Source organism: Mesitornis unicolor, unplaced genomic scaffold, assembly GCF_000695765.1.
Source record: "Mesitornis unicolor isolate BGI_N332 unplaced genomic scaffold, ASM69576v1 scaffold17616, whole genome shotgun sequence".
NCBI classification, from domain to species: domain Eukaryota; kingdom Metazoa; phylum Chordata; class Aves; order Mesitornithiformes; family Mesitornithidae; genus Mesitornis; species Mesitornis unicolor.
The window spans coordinates 6,666-34,577 of NW_010193155.1; the positions used below are offsets into that span (position 1 = coordinate 6,666).

Sequence of the window (27,912 nt, forward strand, 5' to 3'; positions counted from 1 at the left end):
CTTTGAAGAAAAATCCAATAAAAACATGTAGTGCTTACCTCATTGCAATTTGCACTTTAGCTGTCCCAACTGCTTCTGTATCATCAGTGTCAAACACCATCACTTCTGACACACATGGTCTGAAAGAAAACAAAGACAATTAAGGACTTGATTTCTCTCCTATCCAAGTGCTAGCATTTAGGTGATACAAGATCTTTTCTATTCAGGGGTTGGGTATACAGATTTTATAAAACCAGCAGCTAAAAAAGAAAGCTCATTTAAGAAGTGCGATCATCCTTAAAGGTATGTATTACAGTGCTTATCAGCAGAAAGTCATATGCCTTTCCCCTTCACTGCCAAAAAAAGCCACACAAAAAACTCTGCGAAAAATAAGGCAGTAGGGGATTTTTAAAGGGTTTCCTTGACTGGATTTTAGTAAAGACAGCTGACTGCCCAGCAACATAAATAAGACTTAGGAACTGCAATCCCATCCTACGTCACAACAGCAAAAGTTCTCAAATTTGATTAAAGTAATTCCTTTGTTTCTTAAAGAAATCAAACTTCCCTAAGCACATTAAAAGTGACAGAGTACACGGGCTGGTCTTCCTTGAAACAGCCACCTCCATCATTTCCCTCCCAATATACTCCTCCTCCGATGTTTTACGCACTGAAAGTCCCCAAAACTACACTCACTGTCTAATTAACTCAGAGGCTATGCTGGAGCACATGTAAACAGGATCAGCATTCTTCTCCAAGTATTTTCCATATTACTTATCACTCTCCTGTATTTCATCACATTTCAGCTACAATCATAGTGCTCATCCTACCCTCAGCATTTATTACAGGCATCAAAATGATACTGCAGTCATTACGGAAGTTGGCAAGTCAACAACCCAAATAACACTTGCATGTCTGATGCTACGTAGTATGATTGAGATGCCTTCTGTAACTGCCACACATTATCCCTTCTCCTGTCTCCACAGAGCTCCTCGTCATGCTGAGGGGACACAGGGGCCCTAGTACACCCAACTGTGTGACAGCCTGGCTTAGGCCCATGAGGTCTACAGAGGCATTGCATGTTCTTGTCAAAGTGAACTGTGCTGTAAACATAATAGATTACTCATTTATCTAGAGAATTTATGAAGTGAATGAATGAATGGGGGAATATGAGATGAGTAATTTTTCATCTCTACAGTTGTGTCTTGCAACAGATGACCTCATAATTCAACTCAAGGCCAATAAAAACAGTAGGAAGCCCCATGTCAGATGCAGCCAAACCAGGTATCGGTAAGGTCAGTACCTTTGAGTCAACTTTTTCTCAAACCACCCTAGATAGCTTTAGCAAATGGTAAGGAAGGTCCAGAAACCCAGCAAGAGCAGTAATGTCCAGCTCTGGCTGTGAACTATGCATTCAGGGGGAGAAGTCCTGCAGGAACACATCCTGGAGCTAAGCACTCAGGAACTGCATTCGCAGCGCATACACATCCATGAGGCAGCTCAAGGTGGTTCTGCTGCCTGCTTGAATCCCAAAAGTCCTCTCACACTGACTGAGGGCTGTCATTGACACCAGAACAGCTGACTGACAGGAGGGGAACTTCACGCCTGCCAGATGGCGCTGCTACCCCTGTCAAGGCAGCAGTCAGGGCTCACCAGCACCTTCAACACAGACCAGCTGTTCAAACAGTTCTCCGGCAGCTTGCTTTCAGCTTCTTCTATTATGGGAAGCATGGGTCACTTTGAGAATCAAATTCAACCTGCTCATAGTTTTTTTTCAGAAGCATTAAGAAATCTGAGATTGAGAACTTGAGCCCCTAAATGACAAAAAAGACTGTCTCTGGCATTATTTCAGCTGACTCTTGTGTGCAAAGCGGAGTCATTAGCTTCTTCCTAGAGAGAGAGCTGATGTCTACCTTTGTACAGACGCCTCGTACACCCCACTATCTCCAGCAACAGATTCATCAGACACTGCAGCTGACACACACGCCACCTTCAGTGCTGTCCCTCCAGCTGTATTTATACCTATCAGAGAAGCACAGAGGAAAATAAAAAACAAGCGTTAATGAAAATTAACTGTCTGGATCAGGAGCAGCTTTTTTTTTTATCCTCCTGAACTGCATTTTTTTCCCCACCCACGTCTTGTTAAGCAATAGCACATTTCTGAAGACAGAGAGGACTCAGGTAGGGCGGGCTGAGCTCAACAGCCACCATGAAGTCAGTGCTTCAGGAAGGTGACAACTGCCCAGGAAAACAAAAAGCCCCTGGTCAACCAGAGGAACAGCCTATGTGGTGGAGGTGAGAGCAGCACTTCATTGCACACTCGATGCCCATTTAATACTTGGTTTCATGGTAGCATACCACAGGCTGAGGTTACACACTGGCTGTACCGGAGTATGTTACAACTGGCTATGCTCAGCACCTCCATGGGTGCAGGTCCTCACAGGCAATGCGAGGAGAGGCTTCCAAAGCACCAAAACCCATGAAGCAGCAGCAGAACTTCTGAATTCTAGTGAAGTCATAAATATGAACCAATAAAACAAGTAAAAGTCACCCTGCAGGTAGCAGGCCTTCTGGTCTTAGACACCCAAAAAGCAGCAGCAAGGAGAATGCTAGTGACCAAGCGTGCATTATGCTTAGAGTTATATCCTACCTGGAGAGCTTGTACCAAGTTTAGCTTCAAGGAGGGGCAACAGCAAAATGAACACCACCTGACTACCCCTGAACGCAAAAGGTTAGTATACACAGAGAGAAGACATTTCCAGAAAGACTAAGGTTAACTAGCTAAATATGGAGAGAAAGAGACTTAGGACTAAAAGTAGCAGCCGCGTGCAGAGAGATAGGAGAGAGAAACCAAAGAAGTTGAAGCAAGGAGTTCTGCACGGAGGTGTTATCTCACAGACTTGTGCTACAACACAGGGAAATACATGCCCTGGAAACTTCTGCACCTTTTCACTTGAACCATCACATTTCTGCAGAGATATGCTTCTGCTAAGGTGGCTAACAAGGGCTGAGACATACCCAGCTCTTGGCTCTCCCTCTCTGGTAGGGAGAAGAGGTGCTGTGCTGTCACACCGGGAGCAGCTGTAGGGTGGCAATGCACTCTTCTCCAAGGGGCTTTCATCTTTCAGAAGGGGCCCCTCTTTCCTGTAGCCTTAGAAAAGTACATGCCCTCAAACCAATATATGGTTTCCATTCTCTATTTTCTTTATTACACAGTAAGTTTTGGTTCGGTTTGGGCTTTTTATTTGGTTTTGGTTTGGGTTTTTTTGACATTGCTTGGTTTTTTTTAAACAGTTTCACAAAGCCACTTGAAGAATTAAGAACAGCTTTGGAAAAACATTGGTGTAAAAAGTGTGCGAGCTCAACATAGGGTTACAGAATAATACAAGGACTTGTACAGACAACAGTAGAGAGTGCTACAGGTAACACCAATGTGTGCTATTGGGGCCCATTTATCCACGTATTTTTTGACACCACCACTGAATCTCATTTTTCATCTTGGTATTTCCAGAAATAAAAGTCCAGACATTTTTCCCATAGGCCAAACCATGTGAATAAAAGTTAGCATCTCTAACACAATGTATCAGTCTTCAACTGAAATAAAAGGATCCATTTTACACCAGCATTCACAGTTTAATCGATTTTCCCTCCTGCTGCATCCAAACGCCTGGCCCCATCCCACTCTTCATGCTGGAGGTACGCACACAGGGTAAAAAACAATGTTTCTTCTTTCCTTAGTGCTCCTTTGTACCTCCTATTCCATGGTTTTAATATGAAAATTACTTCTTTCCTGCTGGCTGGCTTTTTAGATCAAGTTGTTTGAGTTTATGCGCTACTCCCAGAAACTCCCTCCATGCGAGGCTTCCTTCCTGGGAAGGACACCCCAAGTAAGACTCCAGCAGGCTCAACCTCTTTTTCTCGTTCAATTGCCAATGCCATTTAGTCATTTTGATCCAGAAACTATTCATTCTTTACCACTTCACCCGAGCACCTTACAGCCAAGGGGAGGCGAACACAGAGAGTCCACAAAACCCAGCAATGAAGTGGGTATCTGTTTGTACAGCGGAGTGCTAAGGTGTAAACTCAAATAAAGATGAACGTGTTTCCCTGAAAAGGGATTCATCATGCAGCCACCCTTTTTTTTTTTTTTGCAAAGGATGTGGAAGCTCTGCAACTCTTACACACACAGTGAACCTGTAACTTTTTCATGAAGCTAATTAACACAAAATTTGAATTTTCTGTTTTAAGTTTTGGGAATAATTCAGAAATTATTCTACTCTCTTCCATATTTCCATGCAGGCAGATAGCACTTCCTACAATTTTTCACCTTTTTTTTCCACTCATGTCAAGAATTTAAAGTTTGTTCTTCACTTCCTGCCATTTCCCTTCCCATGTGCTCTCCTGGACACACCACAACAAGGCCCTGAAGAACTCTGTTGTGCGCTGTCCTCACATCTGTGCCACTTCCTTGGACAATGCCAGACTCTGCTAGGCTCTGGGTTTTGCTGTTACTGTCACCTACATCGCTCAGGTATCGCTCAAGAAATCTTGAGAGGGAAACTGTATTTCAGCCTCAACGGTAGCAGGAACATTTTCTTACAGAATCAAAAAGCAAAGCCCTCAGACATATAGTGTTCAGCTCTACTTACAGGAACATGTGAGCATCCTCTGCCCATGAGGCCAAATACTGACCTCCTCCCCAGATTCAGCCATCCTGTTTTGGGTGTTACGCTGAACCCCACCCCCGTCAGAATGCCTCAGGAGTAAAATCTCATCTCATTATTGCCCTGAAATAAACTACTTACAGTGATTATTTTGTCTGCTGACTGGCTAACAGCAATAATCACTTAATCTCCTTAACACCTCAGCTTTCACTTTAACAGCCATGGCAAATCTTGAAGAGCTAAAAAGGTTACAGCTAATCAGCACCCTGTTCTAGTAAGAATAATTACTGTTTCCTACTCAAAGGCATAACACCTTTTGCTTGTAGGAAAATGGCAACTCAGAGTGGAAGAACTGGATGCATAACTTTTATTGTATTTTAAATAGTATCAGCCTTCCTAGTGCAGAGGGCAGTGATAGCACAGTGCTAGTTCCCTTTATTCACACAGGCTGCTTTATAAGCTTCTGAGAAACAGAAACAAATTGCACTACTACTTCATATGACTATAACTTGCAATTTATATTGCCTTTAAAACTCTTCTTCACTGCAGTTACAAATCCAGGCACTTCACTCACTGGATTTAACCCAATGACACTCACAATGGCTTAAGACAGGCCCTAGCATGAGCACCCTGCCCGCTGCTTCCCATCTGCTTCAGCAGGGCCACCACACTAAAAACGGATGAACCCTTCCCACCCAGCAATGAGCCATATGCATGTGTGAGAACATCCACTACCTCTACACATCTTATTTTATCATGCTCACAATCTAAACACATTTTTGTTGCTAAGAGACCATCCCCCTCACAAGAGCAGAAATTTAAGCACAGCCTTAACGTGCCTGCTCAGCTGAAGTTAATAAATCTGTTGTCACTGATTTACTGGGAACCAGAGCAAAACATTGTGTATGCTGATGTGGCACAGGGAAGGACTTCTATTATAATTTGTTAACTATTACATTAAATGCCTTTCCCAGTCTTCCCCAAAAAAACTTGGCCAAAATGTTTCTGTCAATATGACATTATATGCCTCCCAATTTCAGACCCAAAACACCAGATGGCATTCTGGATAGTTAAGTGCCAAATTAAACCAGGCATCCCACCGCAACCATTTATATTTGCACAGGAAACCCCTGTAATTTGTGTACACATGCACATAAGTACACTGAAAACACACCTAGATACAGTCTTTTGCAAGACTCATCAGATCAGCAGTATTTTTTTACAAATAAAAATAAAACCCCTTTCTCCCTAGCAAGGCAGAACACACCGTTGAATACACTTTTATACACAAAGACGACTGACAGCTTTTGAAATACTTGCTTCTCAATCATTATAAACTACATTAAAAATAAATGCATGTATGTGTATGCAAATATTTTGTTACCATACCTTGACCTAGATGTTTATCTTCTTCTCTAGGCTCTTCCAGTCTATAGATGCCACTCCCAGTGTTTAGGGTGAGTTCTGAGAGATTTGTATTTATCTCTGCATCATCAAAATCCATACGGCTTGAAAAGGCATCGCCAGTTAGGAGTTGGTCTATCATCAGTGGAGAGCAAGGTGGAGACGGAGAAGAGAGAGATGACCGTGGAGACAGCGATGTCATGGATTTTGGAGTACCAGACAACGATCGCAGAGCCTGTATGCGACTAGTGGTATCTGCTTTGAGAGTTTTTGCTACTTCATTTTCACGAATAGTGGTGATACAACCTGATGGTCTAAATCCAGTGGCTCCTTCTAAGAGCAAGTCAAGCTTGTTTTGATAGTCCAAGTCCAACTGCTCCAGGTGTTCATAGTAGAGATCAGTGATACTGGCTGAGGTGGACGAGTCCTGGCTGGAGGTGGCAAGAGATCCTCTGCTGGATGCAAGAGAACCAGGACTGCTACTTGAGGAGAGGGAAAGCATGCTGGTGGAAAGACTGAAGGAAACAAGTCAGAAAACCATTATACCGTATCTCCTGTTTTCTCAGGAAAACACTGCAATGTCATTAAATATCTCAGCCCACGCAGGACATTATGCTTCATTAGCTTAGGCCATGTGCATTAGTTCTCACAACAGTCCCGTACCACAGTCTACTCAGTGCAAAAGTTGGCTCACTTTTCAATAAAAATAATATAGTACATACACGTTTTTCTACTCACCAGATCAACCTCATGAGAGTTCTTGCTTAGCCAAACTAACACTAATGAATGGTTGCAAGTCAGTTAAAATTAGTGACAACATTCTCCACCCACACCTGTCTGGAAAAAAAATTCTATAGTTTCTGTTAATCTCCAAAGCAGACCACAAAAGCAAGCAAGGCCCATGCAAAAAGATGAAAGTTACTGCAACGAACCATCTGCCCATATGGAGATTTTCTTCCATTTGCCACAATCCCGGACCCCCAGCCAAAAGGCTGTATCACAGCTGCCCAAGCTGGCCCTCAGAGATGGCAGCAGCCAGCAGCTATCAGAAAAGTGGTAGGATTTACCTACATGAATAACTGCTACATGGAATCCAGGGCCAGCAGAGCAAGGGAAGGAGCCAGCGCTGGGCTGTGAAATCAGTTTGCACAAATTATTTGTCCCTAGAGATCTAGTTTCAGAACATAACAAAAAAATTGACAGCAAAATTAATTTTAAACAGGTGCTGAATAGAGGTCTGTTCCAATGAGAAAGGCCAGACGCCACTACACACCATTTTCTGCTCGGGAGACCCAACAAATCCTCCAGTATGGACTACAACATTGACCATCCCTTGAAATTAAAGCAATGCTCCTACTTCAGATATGAAATATGTTGCTCATTACCGACTGTTTAAAGACTCCTACCCTTCACTTTAGATCTAGATTAGCTATTAAAAAAATAACTGCATATGTATAAGTAGTTTATGTTGCCCCACTGAAAAACAGTGAGTATGTTAATAAGCCTAATAATCCCCTATTTATTATTTATGGCATAGAAGCTAGAAGCTGCATTCATATAATTACGCCCATGACCTTATGGGAAACAGGCAAGTATGCAGAATTTAGTATAATTTTGGCACAAAATGTCTTCTGCATTAGTATGACAGATGTGCACTGCATCATGTTTGTTCAAAAAAAGCTTTTGGCTGAAACATGATAGATGTTTTTTCATTTTGGCAGTATATAGAGATCTTGCCAGGGCTAATAAATTTACAGCTTTTCAATGTATTTCATTATCAAAAGGGAGAGGTTTTTTATTAATCTTTTCCCTGAGCTCAGCTTCATTTCGAGCGTACCTTTGAATGCCAGACATTTTGCATTCCAGGGTTAATAACAAATGCTTATTCTTATGAAGGAGCATGCCAAGAACACTGGGCACATAGTTAGGAAGAAATTAGTTTCACATGCTTCTTGGTCACCTCAAAAGATCCCTAATCAGCTAGATGAAATGAAAGTACATTGCATTTCCACTGCATAAGAGCATCACAGATAACTATTCTCCATGGTGGCTTATTTACATGTCAGTCTTGCACTATGATTTCCTTCCAGTCTTTTCGGTGTCATCTACACAAATTGAAACAGAATCCAAGTGGAGCAGAAGCTACAAACAGAGTAAATTCAGTACAGAGCGATAGAAAAAACCTCACCCAAACAAAAACTCCACCAAACTCTTTCTAATCAAAGAGATAAAACCATAGTTTTAGCTAATGATTTGGCCATACTGCCTGCAGTCATGCATTTGTCTGAAAATTTACTCTTCCAAAACTACAGCCTGAACAACTAGACCACATTACAATTGCAGAAAAATTTCTATATACCATATGAACCCCAGCAGAGGTTCATATTCTGGGATATCTCAATACATTGTCTACAATTGCAAGCAATAGCACACTAGGAATTAACTTAGATAAATACTGTCATTATACTCTCACATTAATGTGTAGGTGCGTTACTAAGATTCACTTTACTTGCTGAGTGTTAAGCTATCTTTAACATACTGTACTAATATAATACTTTAGTAATTTAAACATTATTAAAAAAAATGTAAACGTTACATGTCCAAAACAGAAGGGATTGTGAAAACCCCTCCTGTTGTCAGACACAGGCATCACCACAAGGTTATCTATCCCATTCTAAAGCACCCATCTAAACCGAGTGGGATGTATAACCCTCAGGGCTTCTCTTTCCATTGACTACACAGGGGAGTCTTAGCTCACTACCAGAACTGAAAAGCCTTTTAGACCTTTCAGGTGAGAGATGAACTTGTTAGAGAAAAGCAGTTACACCACAGGCACGTAAAGCACCTACAACTGCTGTAAGAAAAGTTACGTACCTTTTCAGTTGAGTGTGCAACATTGCGACTAATCGCGTTGTTTCTTCCAGTTCTCGGACTAGCTGATTTCTTTTGCTATTCAACTTCAATCTAAGAGAAGATAGAAGAAAAACAGGAGCTAAAGCAGCATTTACTATTTCAAATGAGGAGTAAAGGAAAATTCTGTTTTTTTCCACAAAATCCTGTAAGAGTTAATAAGAATACACAGTATAACATAGGACAGAATTTGGTCAAGATGCCTATGAGTTTACCGATTTCCAATACTCCTCAGATGTGGAACTCAATCCTGAAAACTTTCATAGCAGGGAAAATAATTACAGCTGGTACTATAAAAGTTACTGTTTCAAGGATCAGGCCTCCAAAAACACCCAGATTTGCTTGCTATATGCTATTGCGTTCTTGTGCTTACTGTGCTAATAAAGATGTAAATGCTTTCACTTGATTTCAGCAAGGCCTATGGATGACTAAGGTCTACATGATTTAGTTATTAACCACCTCATTACAGCTTCACAGGAATTACGGACTTTAGCAACATCTACATTTTATTTCACACATAAATTGGATTGAGACACAAACTTGGGTGCGCATTCTCTAACTTAAAGGGCCTTCAGACAAAAAAAAAAAAAACCACATTCTCCAGAAACATGCCATTTCTTTGGCACGCTGTAACAGGACCTTATTCCTAAAAAAAAAAAAATCACAAATAAAAAAGTGTTCATCTTACAGCAAGACCAGAAACATTTGCTGAACCACAGATATTTCAGGCTGGTAAAAGTCCTCCAGCTGAAACAATTTTTTGCAGCATAATAAAACCATGAAAAGACTAGGTAGAAAATTGGTGCGGTCTGGACACCGAGCATGTAGAAGAAATAAAAAATATTGAGCCCCAGCACGATTGAATGCAACACTCCTATTCCACATACATTCAAGCAACTGCAGCTAAAAGCGGCATTGCCACAGCCACCCACGTTAATACATCCATATTGGAAAGTGCTTGTAGGCAATGTCTGATGCAGTATTCATCCTCACTGCACATTCCCATGAGATCTCCCCCTGCAACACAAGTAAAATTAGGGAGGATAGCTGGCATTTTTTTCAGCTAGATCGGATTCACAGGATATTCCACGCCCTGTCAAATACCAGTTCCTACAAGAATCACACACAAGGATGCTCAGAATGAAGAACAAATTTTTAAAATCTAAAATTCCATCTGTTGACATTTACCAAGCTCCAGACTGCACAGCAACTGTAGAAGCTGCTGCAAGAAGCTGGCTGCATACATAAATGGTATAGTACACTAACATTATCCTGGGCTATTTTGAGTATTTCTCACAGAGGATCCATTTGTGGGAACAACCACCTTTCTCCACTTGGGGAGTAAGACTTGTTGTGAGTAAAAATGGTCTCCTTGGAAGTCTGAGGACACACTTATATCAGGATCCAGCCAAGGGATGTTGCTGCTTGTTCCCCATTACCTCTTGTCCAGCGAGGCGAGCTCTGCCCTATGCCCATTGACCCACCTCTCAGTTAGAGCTTTGCTCTGAGTGTCTCTAGCAGCCTGAAGGTCTTCCTCTAGGCGCCTTCTCTCTGTCTCCAGTCTCTCCACCTCTCCTCGAGTCCATTTTCTGGGGCTAATAAATCGCATTTCTTTTAAGAGCTCCTCCTTCTCATTAATTAATATGAGACGATCCCGCTCAGAGTCCAGCATACCAGGCCAGGCCTCACTGTCAAGCTTAGCCAGTTGTATTTTCAGGTTTGCTATTCTGAAGAAAGAAAAAAAAAAAAGCAGCAGTTATTCCATGAGGAGCGTCTGTGCTTCTGCTCCAGCCACGTACAGGTCCACCACAACCAACCATGTCTTCTCTTGCCCTGAAGATGACTCTCGGCTCAGGGACAATGACCCTTACCCTCATGCCCTCCTTACCAGGGCACTGTCAAGTGATGGCATCGTCAGAAGGCTGACATGCAGAATGGGATTTTAATGCAGGTTAGCTTACCATTGGGAGTAAAGTCTCTAGCTAACCTGCAGCATCCACCAGTCAGGGAACAGTATAACAGAAATTCTAGATTTCGAAAAAAGCTGTCAGATACACTATAGGGTATTCAATATGCCTTACAGCTAACAACCTCACAGTACTTGGTGTGGAGAGTATCATGCTGTGTTTATCTGATCTTTAATCAGTTTTATCAAAAAGAACTGCATACTCTCCCTATATGATTACGAAAGGCTGACATAGACCAGTGGTTACTCAAAAGTTTAGTAATTAATTTTGACTTTAGAATGAGGAAGTTAATCATATGCATGCTGCTACTGGAAGAATCCAACTACTGACTCAACACTAAGCATTTTGGACACATTAAAGAGCTACGCTACTTCTGGTGCAACACACACCTGACAATGTGAAAAGTCTAAGAGGCAATACAATCCTACCTACATCCAGAGCCACTTATTTGCATGAAAATAAAAGTCTACTTTCATTCCAGATTTCAGGTTAAAGTCTGTATCACTAATCCTTCAGCACAATGTCACACTACCTGATGCAGAAAGACAACTACTAAAAGCAGCAGCAGTGCAGATCTAGAATTAAGCAAAAGCTTTGAGTGACAGCAGAAGAGAGCACACCTCTTGGCAGGTAAGGAGGCCGCTCACTCCAACTAAATGCCCATTCCCAGTTTTCCCAGTATCTGAACTGCTTGGTTAGCTCCACCAATGATCAACTTTGCAATGCAACATACAGAGGAAAGCGAAAAAACAGCAGCAGGCCAGGATACAGGACTAAGGGCAGTCACGTCTGCCTTCCCAAAGGAAGCTGTCTGCTTTGACCTCATTGACCTACAACTCGTCATGACCTGCTAGGGTGATCATAGTGGTTTGATAAGAAATAATAGTACAGCTAAAGTCGAATAACAGTTACCAAGGACTTGCATTTCTGGAAGTTGCACAATTAAAAATGATCAAGTGGAGAGCAGGGAGTGGGAAGGGCTGAATGGGCTGGGGTAGAGAAACTGCAAAAGCTCAGAAGGCAAACAAGGAGAAGCAGTAATCTTGCAATATAAGGCACGATATTTGCAAAAATAATTTCCTGACTGAAGGCCAGAGAGCCAAGGCATACATGCACCTTCATGTGATTAGCTCAGGTTAATCTCTCACTTGGGTTTAGTAAATACATAAGAAATGGAAGTGACATGCTGTACGTGTAAAAAGAAAGTCCAATATTCACCCCTCCTTTGAAAAGGGCTTTGTGATCTGGTGACAGAATTACTGGGCTTAAACTGGGCACAACAAATAGTTACTGGTACTAATCTGGATTCTTCTCTTTCTAGAACTTGGTTTATGCTATGGAAACACACAGGATGGTGCCCACTCCCCCCAGCAAACCAGCACACATGCAGGCACAGAGCAAACCAAATGCCAACCAGCAAGATCAGTGTGGAGTAAGCAATAAGATGCAGATCTGGGCAGTGGCAGCTACATGACTGCTGAATAGCCTTGAAGAGTAAAGCTTTGTCTTTTGAGCTCTAGAGGCCAAGAGGAACTCGAGCCCCGAGAGCCTGTGCAGGATTCGACTTCCACAGGCTGCCCTGACTCCTCCTTCACCAGAGGCAGACCGAGGCTCACCATTCTGAAGGGAGGTCTCACTTTCCGTAAACCCATTTCCCACAGCAGGTTGCTTACTCTAATTAAAGTTCCATGATTGATAGATATTCAGCTTGATTATTTTTATACCTTCTTAGAAGCTGTTTTGGTTTTGAGTACTTAAGTGCAACACTGTGCTCCAATGAAGAATTAACAGTGGCAATAATTCATAATCCAAGAATTCCTCTGTGCATTTTGAAGGGATATGAGTTTAAGAGGATTGGCTGGTATTAATCTGATCACTTTTGGCATACATTTGCATGGATATGGCTTTTCCACTGGAATTTGTTCTCCATGTACTTCTGAGTCTAACAGCTTTGTTAAACTACCGAAGTTTTACACTTTGTAAATGATTATTCTTTTTCTCCTTCTCAGTTAAAAGGAGGTTTATGTATTTCACTTTTTCAATAAAACAACATCATTATAAAATAAGTGCTTTGCAGACTGTCTGGCATTCGGCTGAAAACTCCAGCCCCTCATCAGACTGAGTCTGAATTGCACCATTGGGTTGGACCATGTTGGGTCTGCAGTGCAAGGAAACCAGCAGCACTTGGGTCAGGCCGTCCAGTCTTTCTGAATGGCCACAAGCTTGCAAGACTGAACAAAACACGGAACAGGGAGCTCAAGTCTTATTTAACCGGTTTCTTCTTACATGGAATAGGTAGGTAGATTCATTGTCATATGAAGTCTTTATTTTTTTTTAAATTGGGAAAAGCTGATACTTATCTATGATAGAGGCATAACAACATTTTTAGTCTTTTTGGAGATCACTTAGAGCACATGCATCTCCACAAAAGCATTCTTTACGATGTGGATCCAGAAACAGTAATTAATGATCCTACATCAGGCCAGCCTCTGTTCTTCAGGAAAAAAAAAATTTAAAAAAAAAAATCTCGAAGTGGGAGGTGTGGTCTAAGAAGTGACCAGTCAAATACCCACTATTGTTGCAATGCTGCTAAATATGACATTTAAATATTTCATCTAAGGAAATCATAAAATACACGTTTAAAAGCCCAGCATTACCACCAGTCACACAAAACCTTAATGGCTGAAAGTTTAACTGTTGAAGGAATTAAAACTGTGCACAGAGTGCAAGTGCTACACAATTGATTCACTACTACATGTCTGAAATTTTACAACATAATTTAGTTGCATCTCTGACTACATTTCTGCTGAACTAGCTATCTCCTTGTAGAGATGTAGCACTGACAGCTCTTTTGACATGATGCCCATTATCAGTTTCCAAACCAATTAAGCTAAAGGCTTGTCACTGTGATTGTCCTTTGTTCTTTTTTGCAGGTTTAACATCTGCTCCTCTAAGCTCGTCTCATTGCACTGTGAAAGAAAAGGACTTAGTGGTGGGTGGGTAAGGAAAGACGCAGAATTGTACCCTGGCAGTTTGGCACGGTAAGGCTCAGCAGGATACTCACCTAAAGCTGTTCCTTCAGGCTGCTTCGCAATACTACGGTGTCCGCTACAATCCACTTTCAAGATCATCAGCCCTTTATAAATCTAGTAGTTCTAACCTAATTATGTGGGATCATCTTGATTTCAAGTCCTTAAGTTTTACCTTTCCAGATAGTACAGAGCTAGTAAGACATATGCATTTCCATCATTTGACTCCCTTCATAATACGTGCATGGACAAAGTGCTTTTGGAACATTTTAAAAGCATGCTGCGGGGACAGGAAACACTTCTAAAATCACAAGAAGGCATTTTCACAGACGCAGAAAGTTCCTTGTGAGTCACTACATCCATTATATTGTTCCAGCTTAAAACCAGTTAAGGTATTTGTTTCTGCAACTCCTACTAAAGACTATGCCAAAACCACAGTGGTCCGATAGCTGGAGATCTTTTCATTTTAGTATCAATTATTCATTCTTATTCAGACCCATCTTTCCTCATGATTTTTTTTTAAACTCTGAGAAAATCTATCTATAATTAAGACAGATACGAGGTATCAAACCTTCTTTAACTGCAAGACAGTATTGTATGCCCTTCATCATTCCTTCAAATGAACTACCATGCTGCCTTTATAATAAAGTCCTGTCTCTTTTTCAAGAGCACATTAACTACCTTCTCAGCTTTGCCACTATTCACTTGCCCCTCCTTGGAAAAGACACAGGCTAAACTAAGAGTGCTCCCCTTCAATGTTAAGATGTAAAGTCAGCGTGAATTAAATTGCAATCTTGAGCGAGGCTTAAAAGTAAAAAGCAGTTTTAACATAGAAAAATTAACTACTTCATCTGGGAGGGTAGTAATATTGTTTTAAAAGGTCACAGAAAGATTTGAATATCAAGGTATAAGTTCATTTTGGACTGGCAAAATAGACAGTTCTGATAAAATTGCTCCATCTAGGAAGGAAAGTGTACGATCATGTCAAAAGAAGCTGCGTACACAGAGTCTTTGACAATTGCCACAGATACAGATCAAGTGTTATGTCACTGAGAAATATTGCCTATTGACCATGCCAACATACTACAACGAGAACATAATGAGTAACTTCAGCCTTAAAGCTCTTATCTCTAAGCAGAGACTGGAGAAACATCCTTCCCTTCAGATATATCTTAAGTACAGATTGTATCATGCCCCTGAAGTTTGTTTTTCTGGAACTGCAAAGTCCTTTTAGAGCAGTTAAAATTGAAATCACCCCCACAGATGGTTACATTATCGAACAAGGACTAGCCCAGCCAAAGACTATACGTTGCTTGATGGTTTTTTGTTGAACTAGACTATTTATCCATAAAAATACAGGTACTTTCTAAACAGTTGAGTTAGCCATTATGTATTTAAAAAGTAAAGCCCAGAATACTTTTGCTTAAATGAGCTTCCTAAGTAGATACAATCTTTTAAAATCTACCCTTCAGTCAGATCTGAAGGCAAGGGTGAAAAGCTCAAAAATTATAGCCATAGACTATATTTTGATATGTTAGGTGTTAAGGCAACATACATTTCTCCTTATCTGACTTAAAGCCATACAAACATTCATTTCATTTTAAGTAAGGTAAGGAGATGCCTTGCAGTAGTCTCCTTATTAGGAATGAGGAAGGATTGACAACAGGCAGCAAAACCACGTATGTCCCCACAGGTGTGGCCAGACTGAATTCCTCCTGTATTAGTCACTCCTTAGTAATTTCTAGGATGATTATTATTTCTTGAATGATAACATTGGCCCAGAAAGCCTATTGCCTCACTGGCTCAAAAATTACTACGTTTGTTTAGCAGTAATGCTGGGTTTCAAACTGAGTGGCACCTCTTCTAGCAAAACCTATCTTCAGAATAAGCTCCGCGACAGTCAAAAGGTACAACAGTCCGAAGAATTACCTTCTCTTGGCTTCTTCATACTGCAGGCGTAATCTCACTTTCTCAGCCAACTGGTTGTTGCTGCTGGTAATAAACTGAGACATAAAATATCAAATTAGCAACTTAGTCATCACTCCTCTTTTCATATTCCCTGTTGAAACTGATGATGTTACAAGTTCCACTCGCTCTTGTTAAACTTATTTACTAGTTAAACCAGTCACAGAATAGGAAAATACATTAATATTGATTACATTTTTCACGTTTGCTTGAAATACTTAAAACCTCACAAGATTCAGAGGCTCTTTTTGGTCTAGTTTATCAGAAAAATAAGTTACCACATTTATCTCAGGCTTCTATTTTCATCCACACACAAATCACTTTGTAAACTTTCTTCTTGAATGCTGTTTGCAATCTTTAAGTGCTGCGTTGCATTTTGTTTTGGATGACATCTTGCTTTGGCTGTAAAGTCTTAAAGACAAGAGACATCCCATGATGCCCAAATCTGCAGATCTTTAGTCACATGTGTGGCCCTGACTGAAAGTCTGGCTTTAAACATCACGGCTGCAGATGTTTAAGGTTCACAGGAGAGGCTTCTGTGATGTCCTGAGAATAGGATGGACCCACAGAGCCAACTGAGTCCTTGCGGAGGCTGGCACCAACCTGACAGTTATGATTTTGTTGCACAAGTGGGACTTAAGGTTTATGAGTACTACACATATCAAAATCACTGAACATATGCTATCGTTCTCACTCATAACATTCACACTAACAGCGGAACACATTCTGAAAGGAAGAGCCTGCATTAGGCCTTAGCTCATACACACAGCTGTTGAGTATTTCTTATCTAGGAGCATATCACTACTATAAAGAGCTAAGGGAATATTTGCATCACAAGAAGCTACACCTACAGGCAAAATAAAACTTCCCTCCCTTTTATTCCCACCTGGGTTGGGCTCATAGAGACAGCGGGGAAAGAGCACGTTGTCTTTAGAGGTACATTAACACGGCACACAAAAATGAAGGTGACACTGAAGTTTAAACCAGGAGAAGGTATCATTTCATAGATACTTGCTCATGCTTGATAACTCATGCTAAGGCAGTGCTACACATAGTTCAGAGGAATGTCTCCACCTGCAACTGGTTTCTTACACATTACTCACATTTCCTGAAACATCCGTCTGGGAGCTGACATCCAGGTACTGCCGGGGTAACAACGGACTGGATTTTTCCACGGACACACTGCTGGCCCACAGGTCTGACTGGGATTCTCTGTCATTCACAAAGCTGTCTTTTAACCTGGCTAGGCTCTAAAACCATAAAAAGTCATGAGGTAAGCTCACTTCTGCTCAAAGTATCTCAGCAGTTACATAGCACTAGCAGAAGTTGCATGATTAAGGTCTGACCATGTTTACTGCCTGCTCTCAGACCCAGCAAGCGCGAGGTCAGGCATGGCTGGACTGCACCTTCCACGGCATAGAGTAGCCCATAGGCACTAGCCCACCATCTTGCCTAGACAGACAGGCTCTGTCATCCTGTTTCCATACCTGAATGAGGTCTTGTTTTTCCTTTTCCCCTGATGTGATGGCCTTCTTGAGAGCTTTCATTTCACTTAAAATGGCTTGTGCCTCATCAAGTTTGTAGCCACCTTGAGTATCAGACATTTTCATGTCAATTCTGCATGAAAATAAAAAAAAAAAAGAAATACAGTAAGCTGGCACTTTATAAAGTCCAGTTAAGTTAATCATTCTAGATGCATGCATCTTGACATCAATTCGTAAGAAAAACACACTCCAAAGTATAACAAAGACAGCACAAGGAACAAAGGACCCCATTCATCCCTGCCTAAATTACTCCATTCAGAAGTGCATTAAGCTTCAGAGCTCCGATTTCAGCATGATCTGAGTCCTTAAGGAGGAAAAAGATGCACATGAAGCCCCCAGAACAGCGTGTTTGCACAGACTGCTGCTAGTTACCTAGTGTCTAACCCAGAGAGGATCAATTTGGCCGCCTGTAAGAATCACCTTATTTTCAGTTATGATTTCCAAAAACATGCACAGACCTCACATGCACACATGTATTTGCTTGCGCAACCTAATTACAACCCGCCTCATCCTTCCCTCTTCTCAAAAGAACTCTACCGCATTTGACATCTATAATAAATATTAACCATTGCCATTACTTAAAATATGTCATATTCATACAAAGGTAAATACCTGAAACTTTTCCTACCCTTCAACTCCACCCCAAGTTTTTACTCTGTGCCCTAAAACAATGTCATAATAATAAGAGCCAATAGGCTGTACTGTGTCATCTTTATTGGTTAATACTGAGTAAAAGAGAGTACCATTTAACTAGCAAGATCCTGGTTCAAAATCTCTTTGCCATGAAGTCAGTTCTGATGTGGATCAATCACACATAGGCATGGATTTGAGAGAACTACCCCCATGGCTGTGTACTGCTTTCAGCTGCATATGCACAAAGATAGCAGCAACATATTTCAGCTTACATTATTCAGGCAGCTATTTATAAAAGTAAAGGGGGATGTATTACAAGCCAGAAATGTTCTACACTGAAAATAAGATCTTGAGAACAAACTTACTTCTTCAGTGTTTGAAATCCATGCTCTTTGTACTGGAGCTCTTGCTTCATGTGAGCTACTTCTCTCTTGAGTTTATTAACCTGTAGCAAGGTGTCACACTTTTAGAATGATGCTTTATATGAATATTTAGGTACAGCACTACTCACACAATTCAAAACTTATTCAGTGTAGGCAGTACTCTAAAAGTTTCCAGATAATCAGCTCGACAGCAGCTAACAGCCCTGACTGCATCCTCATCAGGCCATTGTCACTGGCTTGGGATTTATCCACTACCCAGATGCTACAGCACTTAATAACAGGCTCAAAGGAAGTTACAACCTCATAAGCAGAAAAGCTGAGAAAAAAATCAAGAGAGACAGGAATGAAACACATTTTGATTTTACTCAATGTTTTAAACCTTCCCAGTCATAAAAAAAAAAAAAAAGCATAAAGCATTAAGACAGGAGTTACACTGGAGCAGCAGAAGCCATCCTCCAAGATACCGAACTAAAAGGCCCCACTGCTTGAGTAACACAGCAGGATGATAATAAATATTGTAAATCCACTGACTCTACAGCTTGCTGTTTTATATTTCTCCACAGAGGCCAGACTGACCTACTTTACTGTAGTCCTTTCTTCTTCCCAAACCCAGCTCTGCATGACAGCGCATGGTGCCACTGCGTGCAGCCAAGCCCAGGCGCAAACAGCTGCCAGGCTCCAGGGAGAGCTCGCAGCTCTCCAGAGCTGCAGCGCACCGAGGAGCCAGCACTCGGCTCTGTACCCCGCAAGCACATCTGCACAGCAGCATGTACTGCCAGCTCTCACGTAACTCTGAAGTTAGGGGAAAAAAAAGAATTTCAAACTCTTAAGATGGCAATGTTTGAGAATTCTGATAAATTATCTCCTATATTAAGAACGGCAACATTAGCTCTTTCAGCAGCTTTGGCATCTCCTTTTAGTATTTGCCATGAGGTTTAGAAATATCTGAAGATCACCCGTGGAAGCAAAGGTCCACTCATATAACTTACCCTGGATTTTGTAGTAGCAATTTCCGCCTTGAGGATCTCTGGGTCGTACTTGGAACTTGATGATGAGCCAGAGACCACTAGAACAAATATGACACTCAGTTGAGCAGCTCTAACTTCCTCCCTACTCTTCTACCAGCCCCACCACAAATCAAGACCTCCCACTGCTCCTGCACACCCTGTTCTCCACACCTTGCTGGGTGTAGGCCTTTTATCCATTTTCCAGATCTCTTCTCAACCCTGAAAGGCAGGGAAAGGGTCCAGTCAAGTAATCCACAAAAAGCATATACTAAAGAGGCCAGAGCATGTCCTGCATCTCCAAAGTCTTGATTTGTTCTGGGTTAATACTTAACTCAGACTCCCAAACATTTGCTCCATTCAACAGTGTGGCTTCCTGCATTTCCAATGGCATTTAACAAAACTCAAGAGCCATTTAAAAGAACTGGAGACACTGCATAAAGGTTTACTTTATTTTTTACTTTCTTGTTGAGTAAATAATCCACTGAATGCTTAGAAACAAAAAAAGCGAAGAATAAGAAACTGAAAAATGTAATGCAAGTCCTCTCACCGCCTTGAAGACACAACCGATCATACAGTGTGTCACACCAGATAAAAATCAATGTCCCTTTAAGAGCAGAATTCTCATCAGCAGTTAAAACCCTTCTGCTTCAGAAAGTACAGAAACTCCCAAATGTGCAGTGTTGTTAGAGGCAGCTCCAGGCAAGAGAGATATTTTGATCCTCGCAGCCATCAGTTTATGCTCTGTAAAACATGGCTAAGCATTTCTAGTTTTGTTTCATTGTATTTTTTAAAGACAGATCGCACCACACCAACGTAATTTATGTTCACGGGGTTCTTGGTGTACTGTTCTGGTACACCAGTACTTAGGTAGAGTGCTCTTAAGACCAAAAACTGTACTTCAGAGATGACAGATGAGACCCTAGTCAAATAACAATCCTTCAGTTCACAGAAAACTACTTAAATACTTTTTAACATCAGGCATAGGGATTAGCCAGTGGAATTCACCACCATAAGACGTAACTCAGTAAGACTAAAGCAGGGAGAGGTCAGTCAACTGATGTGGCTAGTAAGAACACAAAAATGTTTGCAATACTAAGGATTATTAATAAAAAATATCTGGAATACCTGCAGGAAATAAATCCAGCTCCTGACTAGTAATAACAATGATAAAATTTGGCCTTCTATAAATATTTCTGCACCAAGTCTTCAAGCAACAGGTACTGATGTTTCCTGTGTGACAAAGAATATGGTGCACAAAACAATGCTCTTCATACTCAAGAGAGATAATCCACCAATGTTAGCTTTTACATGGCATAAAATATAGACCCTTGGCTCCTCGAGACAGTCACTCAACTAACTGGGATGTTAAACTCCAAATGGGCCTGGGAATGCAATCTGAGATGGGCCTTCTGGCCTTCACAGAATGGTAGAGGTTGGAAGGGACCTCTGAAGATCATCTAGCTCAACCTCCAAAAAACAAAAACTGATCTTTCAGCAGGTTCACCTACAGAAACCTTGTTATGACTTTTACTTCCTCCAGACAGTCAAGTTCTTGTTTCGATACTTTAGACAGGGGAACCAAGAAAAATAGTGTTTAACTTCAATTTTTTTCACACTGAGCCAATCACCACATTTTCTCACATTTGTTGAAGTCCATGCCAAAAACCTGCACGCCGACTTTAGCGACTGAGTCAGCCGCCATGGTGTTTCACAACAACTATCCTTTCCCAAGAGGTGCCAGGCAGCCATTGCTTTTAAGACAAACTGAGCAAATGTGGAGAGTGACATAGCATAACACATCCCAGAGGACCAGCTTCAAGCATTTTACTGTCCTAGGGCTTTCACAACTGAGGAAGTGACTGGATGAGAGTTCACAAACTACTCACAGCTGGTCTGAGAGCCCAGTTTGTGCTCCCAAACATCATGCAGCTGCCGATATTCTTGCTGGGCCAACTCAAGCCGCTGCTGTTTCACTTGATAGATCTCCTTCTGTGCAGCAATTGCCTCCTGGGCCAGGACAAGATAGTCTTTCAGCATATGCTCCTGCTCCCGCCGCCATTGCACACGAGGGTCTTCTATCTGCGTAGTTTCTTGGAGAGAAAACACAAGAAGGCAAGATCAATGGCAAGCAGGTTTGTATTGCTGCCTGGAGAAGCTCCACTATTTATGGCAATATTTTAAAATAGGCTCTTGCCCCACCACCTATTAAAGTGGAATCCTAATAAAGAAGCAGAATAAGGACATTTTCCTTTTATCTCAGGAGGTGACCACTGATTCACAGTGAATTTGTATGAGCTCTGCCATGCTGATCACTGTATAGAACAACTCATGATGAGATTGTACAACTCTCCAACGCCCCTGCTGCCGAGGCCATCCTGATTCTACCTCTTAAAACATCCACACAAGCACATGCACACAGAAGCTCCAAGATACTGACACTGACTGTCAGACTTATCTTTATCTTTACAGCATTACTAACAAAATACCTCTACTATTTCACTGAAAAAAACCCAGCTTTCAGAAAACATCATTGCCCTATGAGTGCTTTATACTGCATCTGACAACATGAAAGCAATTACGAATGTCTGTCCTTTTTGGCTGCCAAGTGGCTTTTATCAAAAAGGGGAAAGAAAACCTTCTTCCTGAGATTCCATAGCTAAGGAAAAAAACTCATTAAATCACAGAATGTGTTCATGAAAGCATCTCAAATGATATTATATAAACAGGATCTCAGAAGAAGAATAAACATTTCCTTCACTGAAAGCAGGCACAGCAGCAAATCACTGCAGAATACAGGAGGCAGAGTTTAAGAAAAATATTTTTGGTAGCATAGCCAACGCAGTCATGAACAGCTACACCACTGCCACCTCCATTACCCCAACATAGCCAACACATTGCTTTTCAGGTTTCTAAGCGTGCATAGGGTCAGAGACAGGCAGCTAGTCCTAATGATAATTAGGCAAATTTGTTGTCAGTATGTGTCTTGGTTTTGTGAAGAAGTGTCCAAAATATTTTTTTCTCTCTTATATGGTCTTGCTTGGAACAGGTTCCAATATTCAGTTGACTAAGCGCTCTAAATTGTCTAAACTACTATGTTTGCCTAAAGATCACAGAATCACAGAACGTTAGGGATTGGAAGGGACCTCAAAAGCTCATCCAGTCCAATCCCCCTGCCGGAGCAGGAACACCTAGATGAGGTTGCACAGGAAGGCGTCCAGGCGGGTTTTGAATGTCTCCAGAGAAGGAGACTCCACAACCTCTCTGGGCAGCCTGGTCCAGTGCTCTGTCACCCTCACTGAGAAGAAGTTTCTTCTCAAATTTAAGTGGAACCTCCTGTGTTCCAGCTTGTGCCCATTACCTCTTGTTCTATCATTGTTTGTCACCGAGAAGAGCCTGGCTCCATCCTCGTGACACTCACCCTTTAAATATTTATAAACAGATGCCCAGTTACGACATAATGAATAATTAATAAAAATGAGCTGCTTGAAACTATTGGTGGAAATCTAATCTGCGTATCCTAACAGTCTCTTTAAATATTTAGCAAAAGCTGCCATGGCAGCAGGTACGAGCAGCTCTTAAGCGAGGCAGGCATATAACACCGTAATATACAGGATGTAGGGAAGAGAACAGTTTGACAATAATTCTGAGTACAGAGCCAGAAAGAAAGGATTTTACCCAAGGGAAGGACACTCAACCATCACAGAGTCACAGAATAACAGGAGTTGGAAGGGACTGGGAAAGCTCATCCAGTCCAACCCCTGCCAGAGCAGGGTCACCAGAGCAGTCACACAGGAACAAAAATGTTGGCCAAGGGCTCTCGATCTGCCCCAGCTACTGAGAAATGTAAAATACATTCATCAGACGAAAGGACTACTGAAATGCAAGCTATTACATCACTTGTTGTCTTGTGAATTTTTAATTTAATGTTGAGCTTGTCATAAATAAATGTGATTGTTTCATGTCTGAAGAATGCAGTCTTACTGTGCTTCCATCAGCATCTGGCAAGAAAATCATCATTCCTTTGTGCAAATCAAATTCTAAAAAAGTTCTCCCAGAAAGGCACACTCACGGCTATCCATTAATACTGTATTAGAAATATTCTGGGTACCTAACTCAATTATATTTATTCTGCCTCAGAGAGAAAGTTAGAAATGTTCACCACCTCCCGGTTTTAGATTTAGTTTACGTCTGTCCTTAGGTTTCTATCTAATAAATAGTCTCAACTACACCAAGTGTGCAGCAAGAAGTGACATGACTCCATCCCCCTCACACCCTCTGATGATGATTACCTCTTGCACAGGGAACCGGCAAGAGACCTTGGAGAAGAAGGTGGTTTTGGACACCCTCCAGAGGATACTTCAACACGAACCACAAAGATGAGCCTCTTGGTTAGCTGCAGGTAAGTGGATATGGTATCCTGCATCATGATTTGGATTAGAGCTTGCATAAGAAATAGGGTCATGATTTTATTTCTCTTCTTTTTATCTTTTTAATTGAAATGCTAGGTCAAGTCTTGTAGCCTCTGGTATCCCATAGCAGTGAAACTTTTTAGGAGCAACTGCTATTAAGCAGGTGTTGTCATGGTTTGAAGCCTTCTCTGCACACCCTTGAAGCCCACAGTGCTTTTGAGTGGCACGGACCTGACCTACAACTGGATCTTTTATGCATTTACCCTGGGGGCAACTCAAATGTTGGTCACATTTGGTTTGTCCCACCTACATGCTGCAGTTTCTGCTAGCTGAAACACTCGGGAGCTCTGACAAGCTTCCATGTCCCACAGCAGGCTTCAGATCAAGGGGCTCTTCCTGTACGTGAACTGTCTCTCCCAGGGACCATAGCTAGCCATCCTTGTTTGGGCAAATGCCAGTGGAGTCGGTTAATGCCCTGCTTTTGCCTAAGATGGGCCACAGTGACAACAAGCACTCAGCTTCTCCCAGTGTAGATAGAAGAGAAAGACAAATGAGAAGATAAAATTACATCTCAAACTGAAGAGAAAGTTCAGAGAGGACAAAGAAAAGACTCTGAAACATCCTCTCATTTTACTTGAGCCAAGTTTTTCCTGTGGCCAGAGGTGATGTTGATGTCCACTTCAGAAGGTGGGCTGAAGATTATTTTTTTGGGGGACAATGCTAGCTCCCACAGCACCTGCAGAGGCTTACATCTACTGCGACAGTCCATGTCACCACCTGATAAACCACAGGAGAGAACTGATCCAAAGGAAGAACCATCAAGCCCCACAGACATCCTCTAGAAAGGGACAGGGAACAAACAGCTTTCTCACAACCAATGTATGAAAAAAACTGAATTGGCAGAAACCTCTTAATCCAACACTGCTCCTAAACAGCAAACCCCTTCAGAGTCCCTGGGAGGTGGCATGTCCCTTTATCTGGGCTGCTCTTGGCCTGGAGCACCGTGGTAGGTGCCTCCCACAACCCAGCATCAGAAGATGGAAGAGAAGTCCAACCGTATTTCTGACTTGCCTGGACTGCTTGCCCAGGCTCTTCTCTCTCCCTCGCGGCACAGTCATGAAAACATTAAATCACACCCGAGAAGGTAAAAAGTAGTCTTAACAAGACTTCTGAACTTGGTTCTTACTCCTTTTGTAAGTGTGGCCAGCACAGGAATAACACAGAACCAAGTGAGACTGGAAAAACCATTAAGATTCAGACTGTGTTTAAAAAGCAACCTCATTGTTAGCTCGCTAAAGTGCTTTCTTGTGGAAGTGAAATGGACACAAGACACAGTCTTACAGACCTATAGGAGACCCCAATTTGTGTCTTGCAATTTAGCACCTTCTCAAGGAAGGTTTGTCCAGTCCTCACCCTAGCAGATCCTCCTCTGTGTGATCCTGTGGCTTCTCTTTCTTCCCCACTATCTTTCCTGTAAAAGGAAAATATCAACATCCCCTGCCTCAGAGAAAAATAATTAGAATGAAGTAATTTAAAGATACGTAAATACTGTGATATTGGGATGACATAAGCTCTAAAAAACATTTGTGTCATTGTCACATCTGGAGACATTTGATCTTTGTATTGCAGAGGGCAGTGAGTGCTTTTTAAGAATAAGCATTTTTCATCCTGCATTTTTAATATCCAAGAGAAGCCTGCTAAAACCTGGAAGGTGCAGTCTCTGGCCACGTTAAAACGTGGGAAAGGGAAAGGTAAGAAGATAGCCAAGAAAAAAAAACAACCCAAAAAACCAACCACCTTCTACAGTTTTATTTTAAAAAAAGATCTTATAACTTGTTAAAAAAAACAAAGACTGCTGAAGTTCTCAGGTTTAGTCCTAGAAGCAGATTAAAAACGAAGAAACAAAACAACCAGCTTCAAGGGACTTTTGTCTTTTAAAAATTTCTCTTTGCATGAGTTACAGGCACCCCAAAAGGGACTGGGCATGGCTCTGCTGTGAACATCTAGACTGCAGTTGGCGCTGTTCTGTACAGAGAACCAAAGTCAGTGATGTATTTTGTTTATTACCTTTTTCAGGGAATTTGTTCTAGCACAACCCAATACATGTCCTAACAATGTCTGTAATGATATAAAAAGTTCTCTGTCTTCTTAGAATCCAAATGAGCTTATAAAGCCTAATACTTCTGGTCTATCAAGCAATTTAACAAAGACAGTAAGCAGCAGTTTGAGGATACAGAATAAAAACGCCATAAGCCTTAACTTCACTCTTTTCCAGCTTGCACATCTCTCAGGACATCCACAGCCTACTCGAGAGTTCCCGCTCCAGCAAATGCGGCACAAACGCCTGCAGCCACAGGAGCTGACGCAGTCACTCGGTCTGTCCCTGTCAGGGAATCAACACCAGACCTTTGCACTATTTCCAATGGTCTTGCCACAGGGACAAATTCCAGCCTGAGAACAAACTCCAGATCCCTGCTCAGACTCCTCAGCAGCACCAAATCTGAGAGGTGTGTCCTTAGTATCGGCTTGAACATGACTGCTAATTTGAAGACTGCAAACCAAAAGGTCTCAAACGCCTGTTTCAGAGAGGGAAGAAACTTGTATGATAGAGAAGGACAGGATTTGATTTCTTGAGCTGCAGATTTTACCCACTCTAAAACATGCTGTTAGCAATTTTGTGCGTTTCTGTTCAGTATGTTTTAACACAGGTACAAAACAATCACTCTGCAAAAATAAAATAATGTGTCACTTACTGGTGTTGTGGTCTATGTAATAAACTCCAACCTGAGGGTCATAAGCTTCTTCCCATCCTAATGGCAATTCATCACTAATGCAGTCTGCAAAGGTTAGTGGTTTAGTATACCTGAAATATAAAATAATATTTAGGATGAGTAAAAGAACACTCCCACACATCTCTTCCAAAAAACTGACCAGAATACAAGTACTACAGGGGCTTTGGTATAGAAAACAAAGGAAGTTGAAAACTACCTTAAAGCTTTCATTCCTATCAAATAATATTCTAGAAATTCTTCCCTCTCCTCATCTGAGGTTACAGCAGGATGAATTCATTCTGACAGAGCTCCTGAGCCTTGCCCGGTTCTACCAGCACTCGCTCGACAAAGGAACACTAAGGACTTTGCCAGAAACAATCCTTTTCTCTCCAGTGAAAGAATGAGAGTGTTTGCAGGCAAGTCCTCTATCAAAAATATGTAGACAAGGAACAAGATGAGAAATGCAATTTGCATAGCATGAATAATGAAGACTGCTAAATCAATAGCAAGTCCAATAGCAGGACTGTGGGACCACTCGTCATGCAACTCCACTCATTTGCATTGCAGTATGTTCTGGTGCTGTTTCATTAATGACAAGCTAGATTAGTTCTGTCTAAGGGCTGGTCTCAACTTCACACACATTAGGCAAACCAGTTAGTTTGATAATACTTCAGCATAACTGCTGAGGACTTGTGTTGTAATTATTTGATTACCCTTATCAGCATGACGTTATTCTTCCATGGCCCGGTATTTTATTTACAAAAAAAAAAAAATTTCCACCTACAGTCCATGATAAAACCTAGATTCAGTGTTTATTAGATGTTATTTGGAACCGGGGAAAGAAGGAATAGTCAGTATTTACTCAACGATATATTTAACACCAGCAGGGGTAGGGTGTACCATCCAGGTCACACACAGTCCAAGTGGTCTTATCCAGTGCATCATTTGATTAGTTACCCTCAAAATATTGCTAGGAATTGGTTTTATGATTGCTGCTTTGCTACTTCTACAGAGAGCTTTGTCAGAAGAGGTGTAATTTCATCCTGGGTTTGCACAGTCTCTAACCTTATACACCAGCTTCTATTGATTAAACCAGAAACCAGGCATTTCCCATGTCCCATCTACAGTGTCCAACATTTTTGGCATGTGATCCAAGCAAACATCCCTCAACATAGTGCAGTAATTCAACCAATACTTGAAGTATATTAGGTGAGGGTGCGCTGCAGGTGTAAAACACTGCAGTAGCTTAA

The 27,912-nt window shown here is 41.5% G+C and overlaps 1 protein-coding gene across 1 annotated transcript in view; it reads right to left on the minus strand.

Annotated features, from left to right (window-relative positions):
* WWC1 (WW and C2 domain containing 1) overlaps nucleotides 1-26,748 on the minus strand; it is a gene marked incomplete at its 3' end in the record, with an annotated part of 32,979 nt that extends 6,231 nt beyond the window's left edge. The window contains exons 1-12 of the mRNA XM_010187368.1: nucleotides 26,645-26,748; nucleotides 21,369-21,572; nucleotides 19,465-19,541; nucleotides 18,458-18,537; nucleotides 17,403-17,532; nucleotides 17,019-17,165; nucleotides 15,880-15,953; nucleotides 10,439-10,681; nucleotides 8,919-9,008; nucleotides 6,030-6,559; nucleotides 1,890-1,998; nucleotides 39-119 (exon numbers count right to left, since the gene is read on the minus strand). Of these exons, the coding sequence (XP_010185670.1) occupies nucleotides 39-119; nucleotides 1,890-1,998; nucleotides 6,030-6,559; nucleotides 8,919-9,008; nucleotides 10,439-10,681; nucleotides 15,880-15,953; nucleotides 17,019-17,165; nucleotides 17,403-17,532; nucleotides 18,458-18,537; nucleotides 19,465-19,541; nucleotides 21,369-21,519 (1,712 nt within the window). The remainder of the gene's footprint in view (nucleotides 1-38; nucleotides 120-1,889; nucleotides 1,999-6,029; nucleotides 6,560-8,918; nucleotides 9,009-10,438; nucleotides 10,682-15,879; nucleotides 15,954-17,018; nucleotides 17,166-17,402; nucleotides 17,533-18,457; nucleotides 18,538-19,464; nucleotides 19,542-21,368; nucleotides 21,573-26,644) is intronic.
* Nucleotides 26,749-27,912: the final 1,164 nt, after the last annotated feature.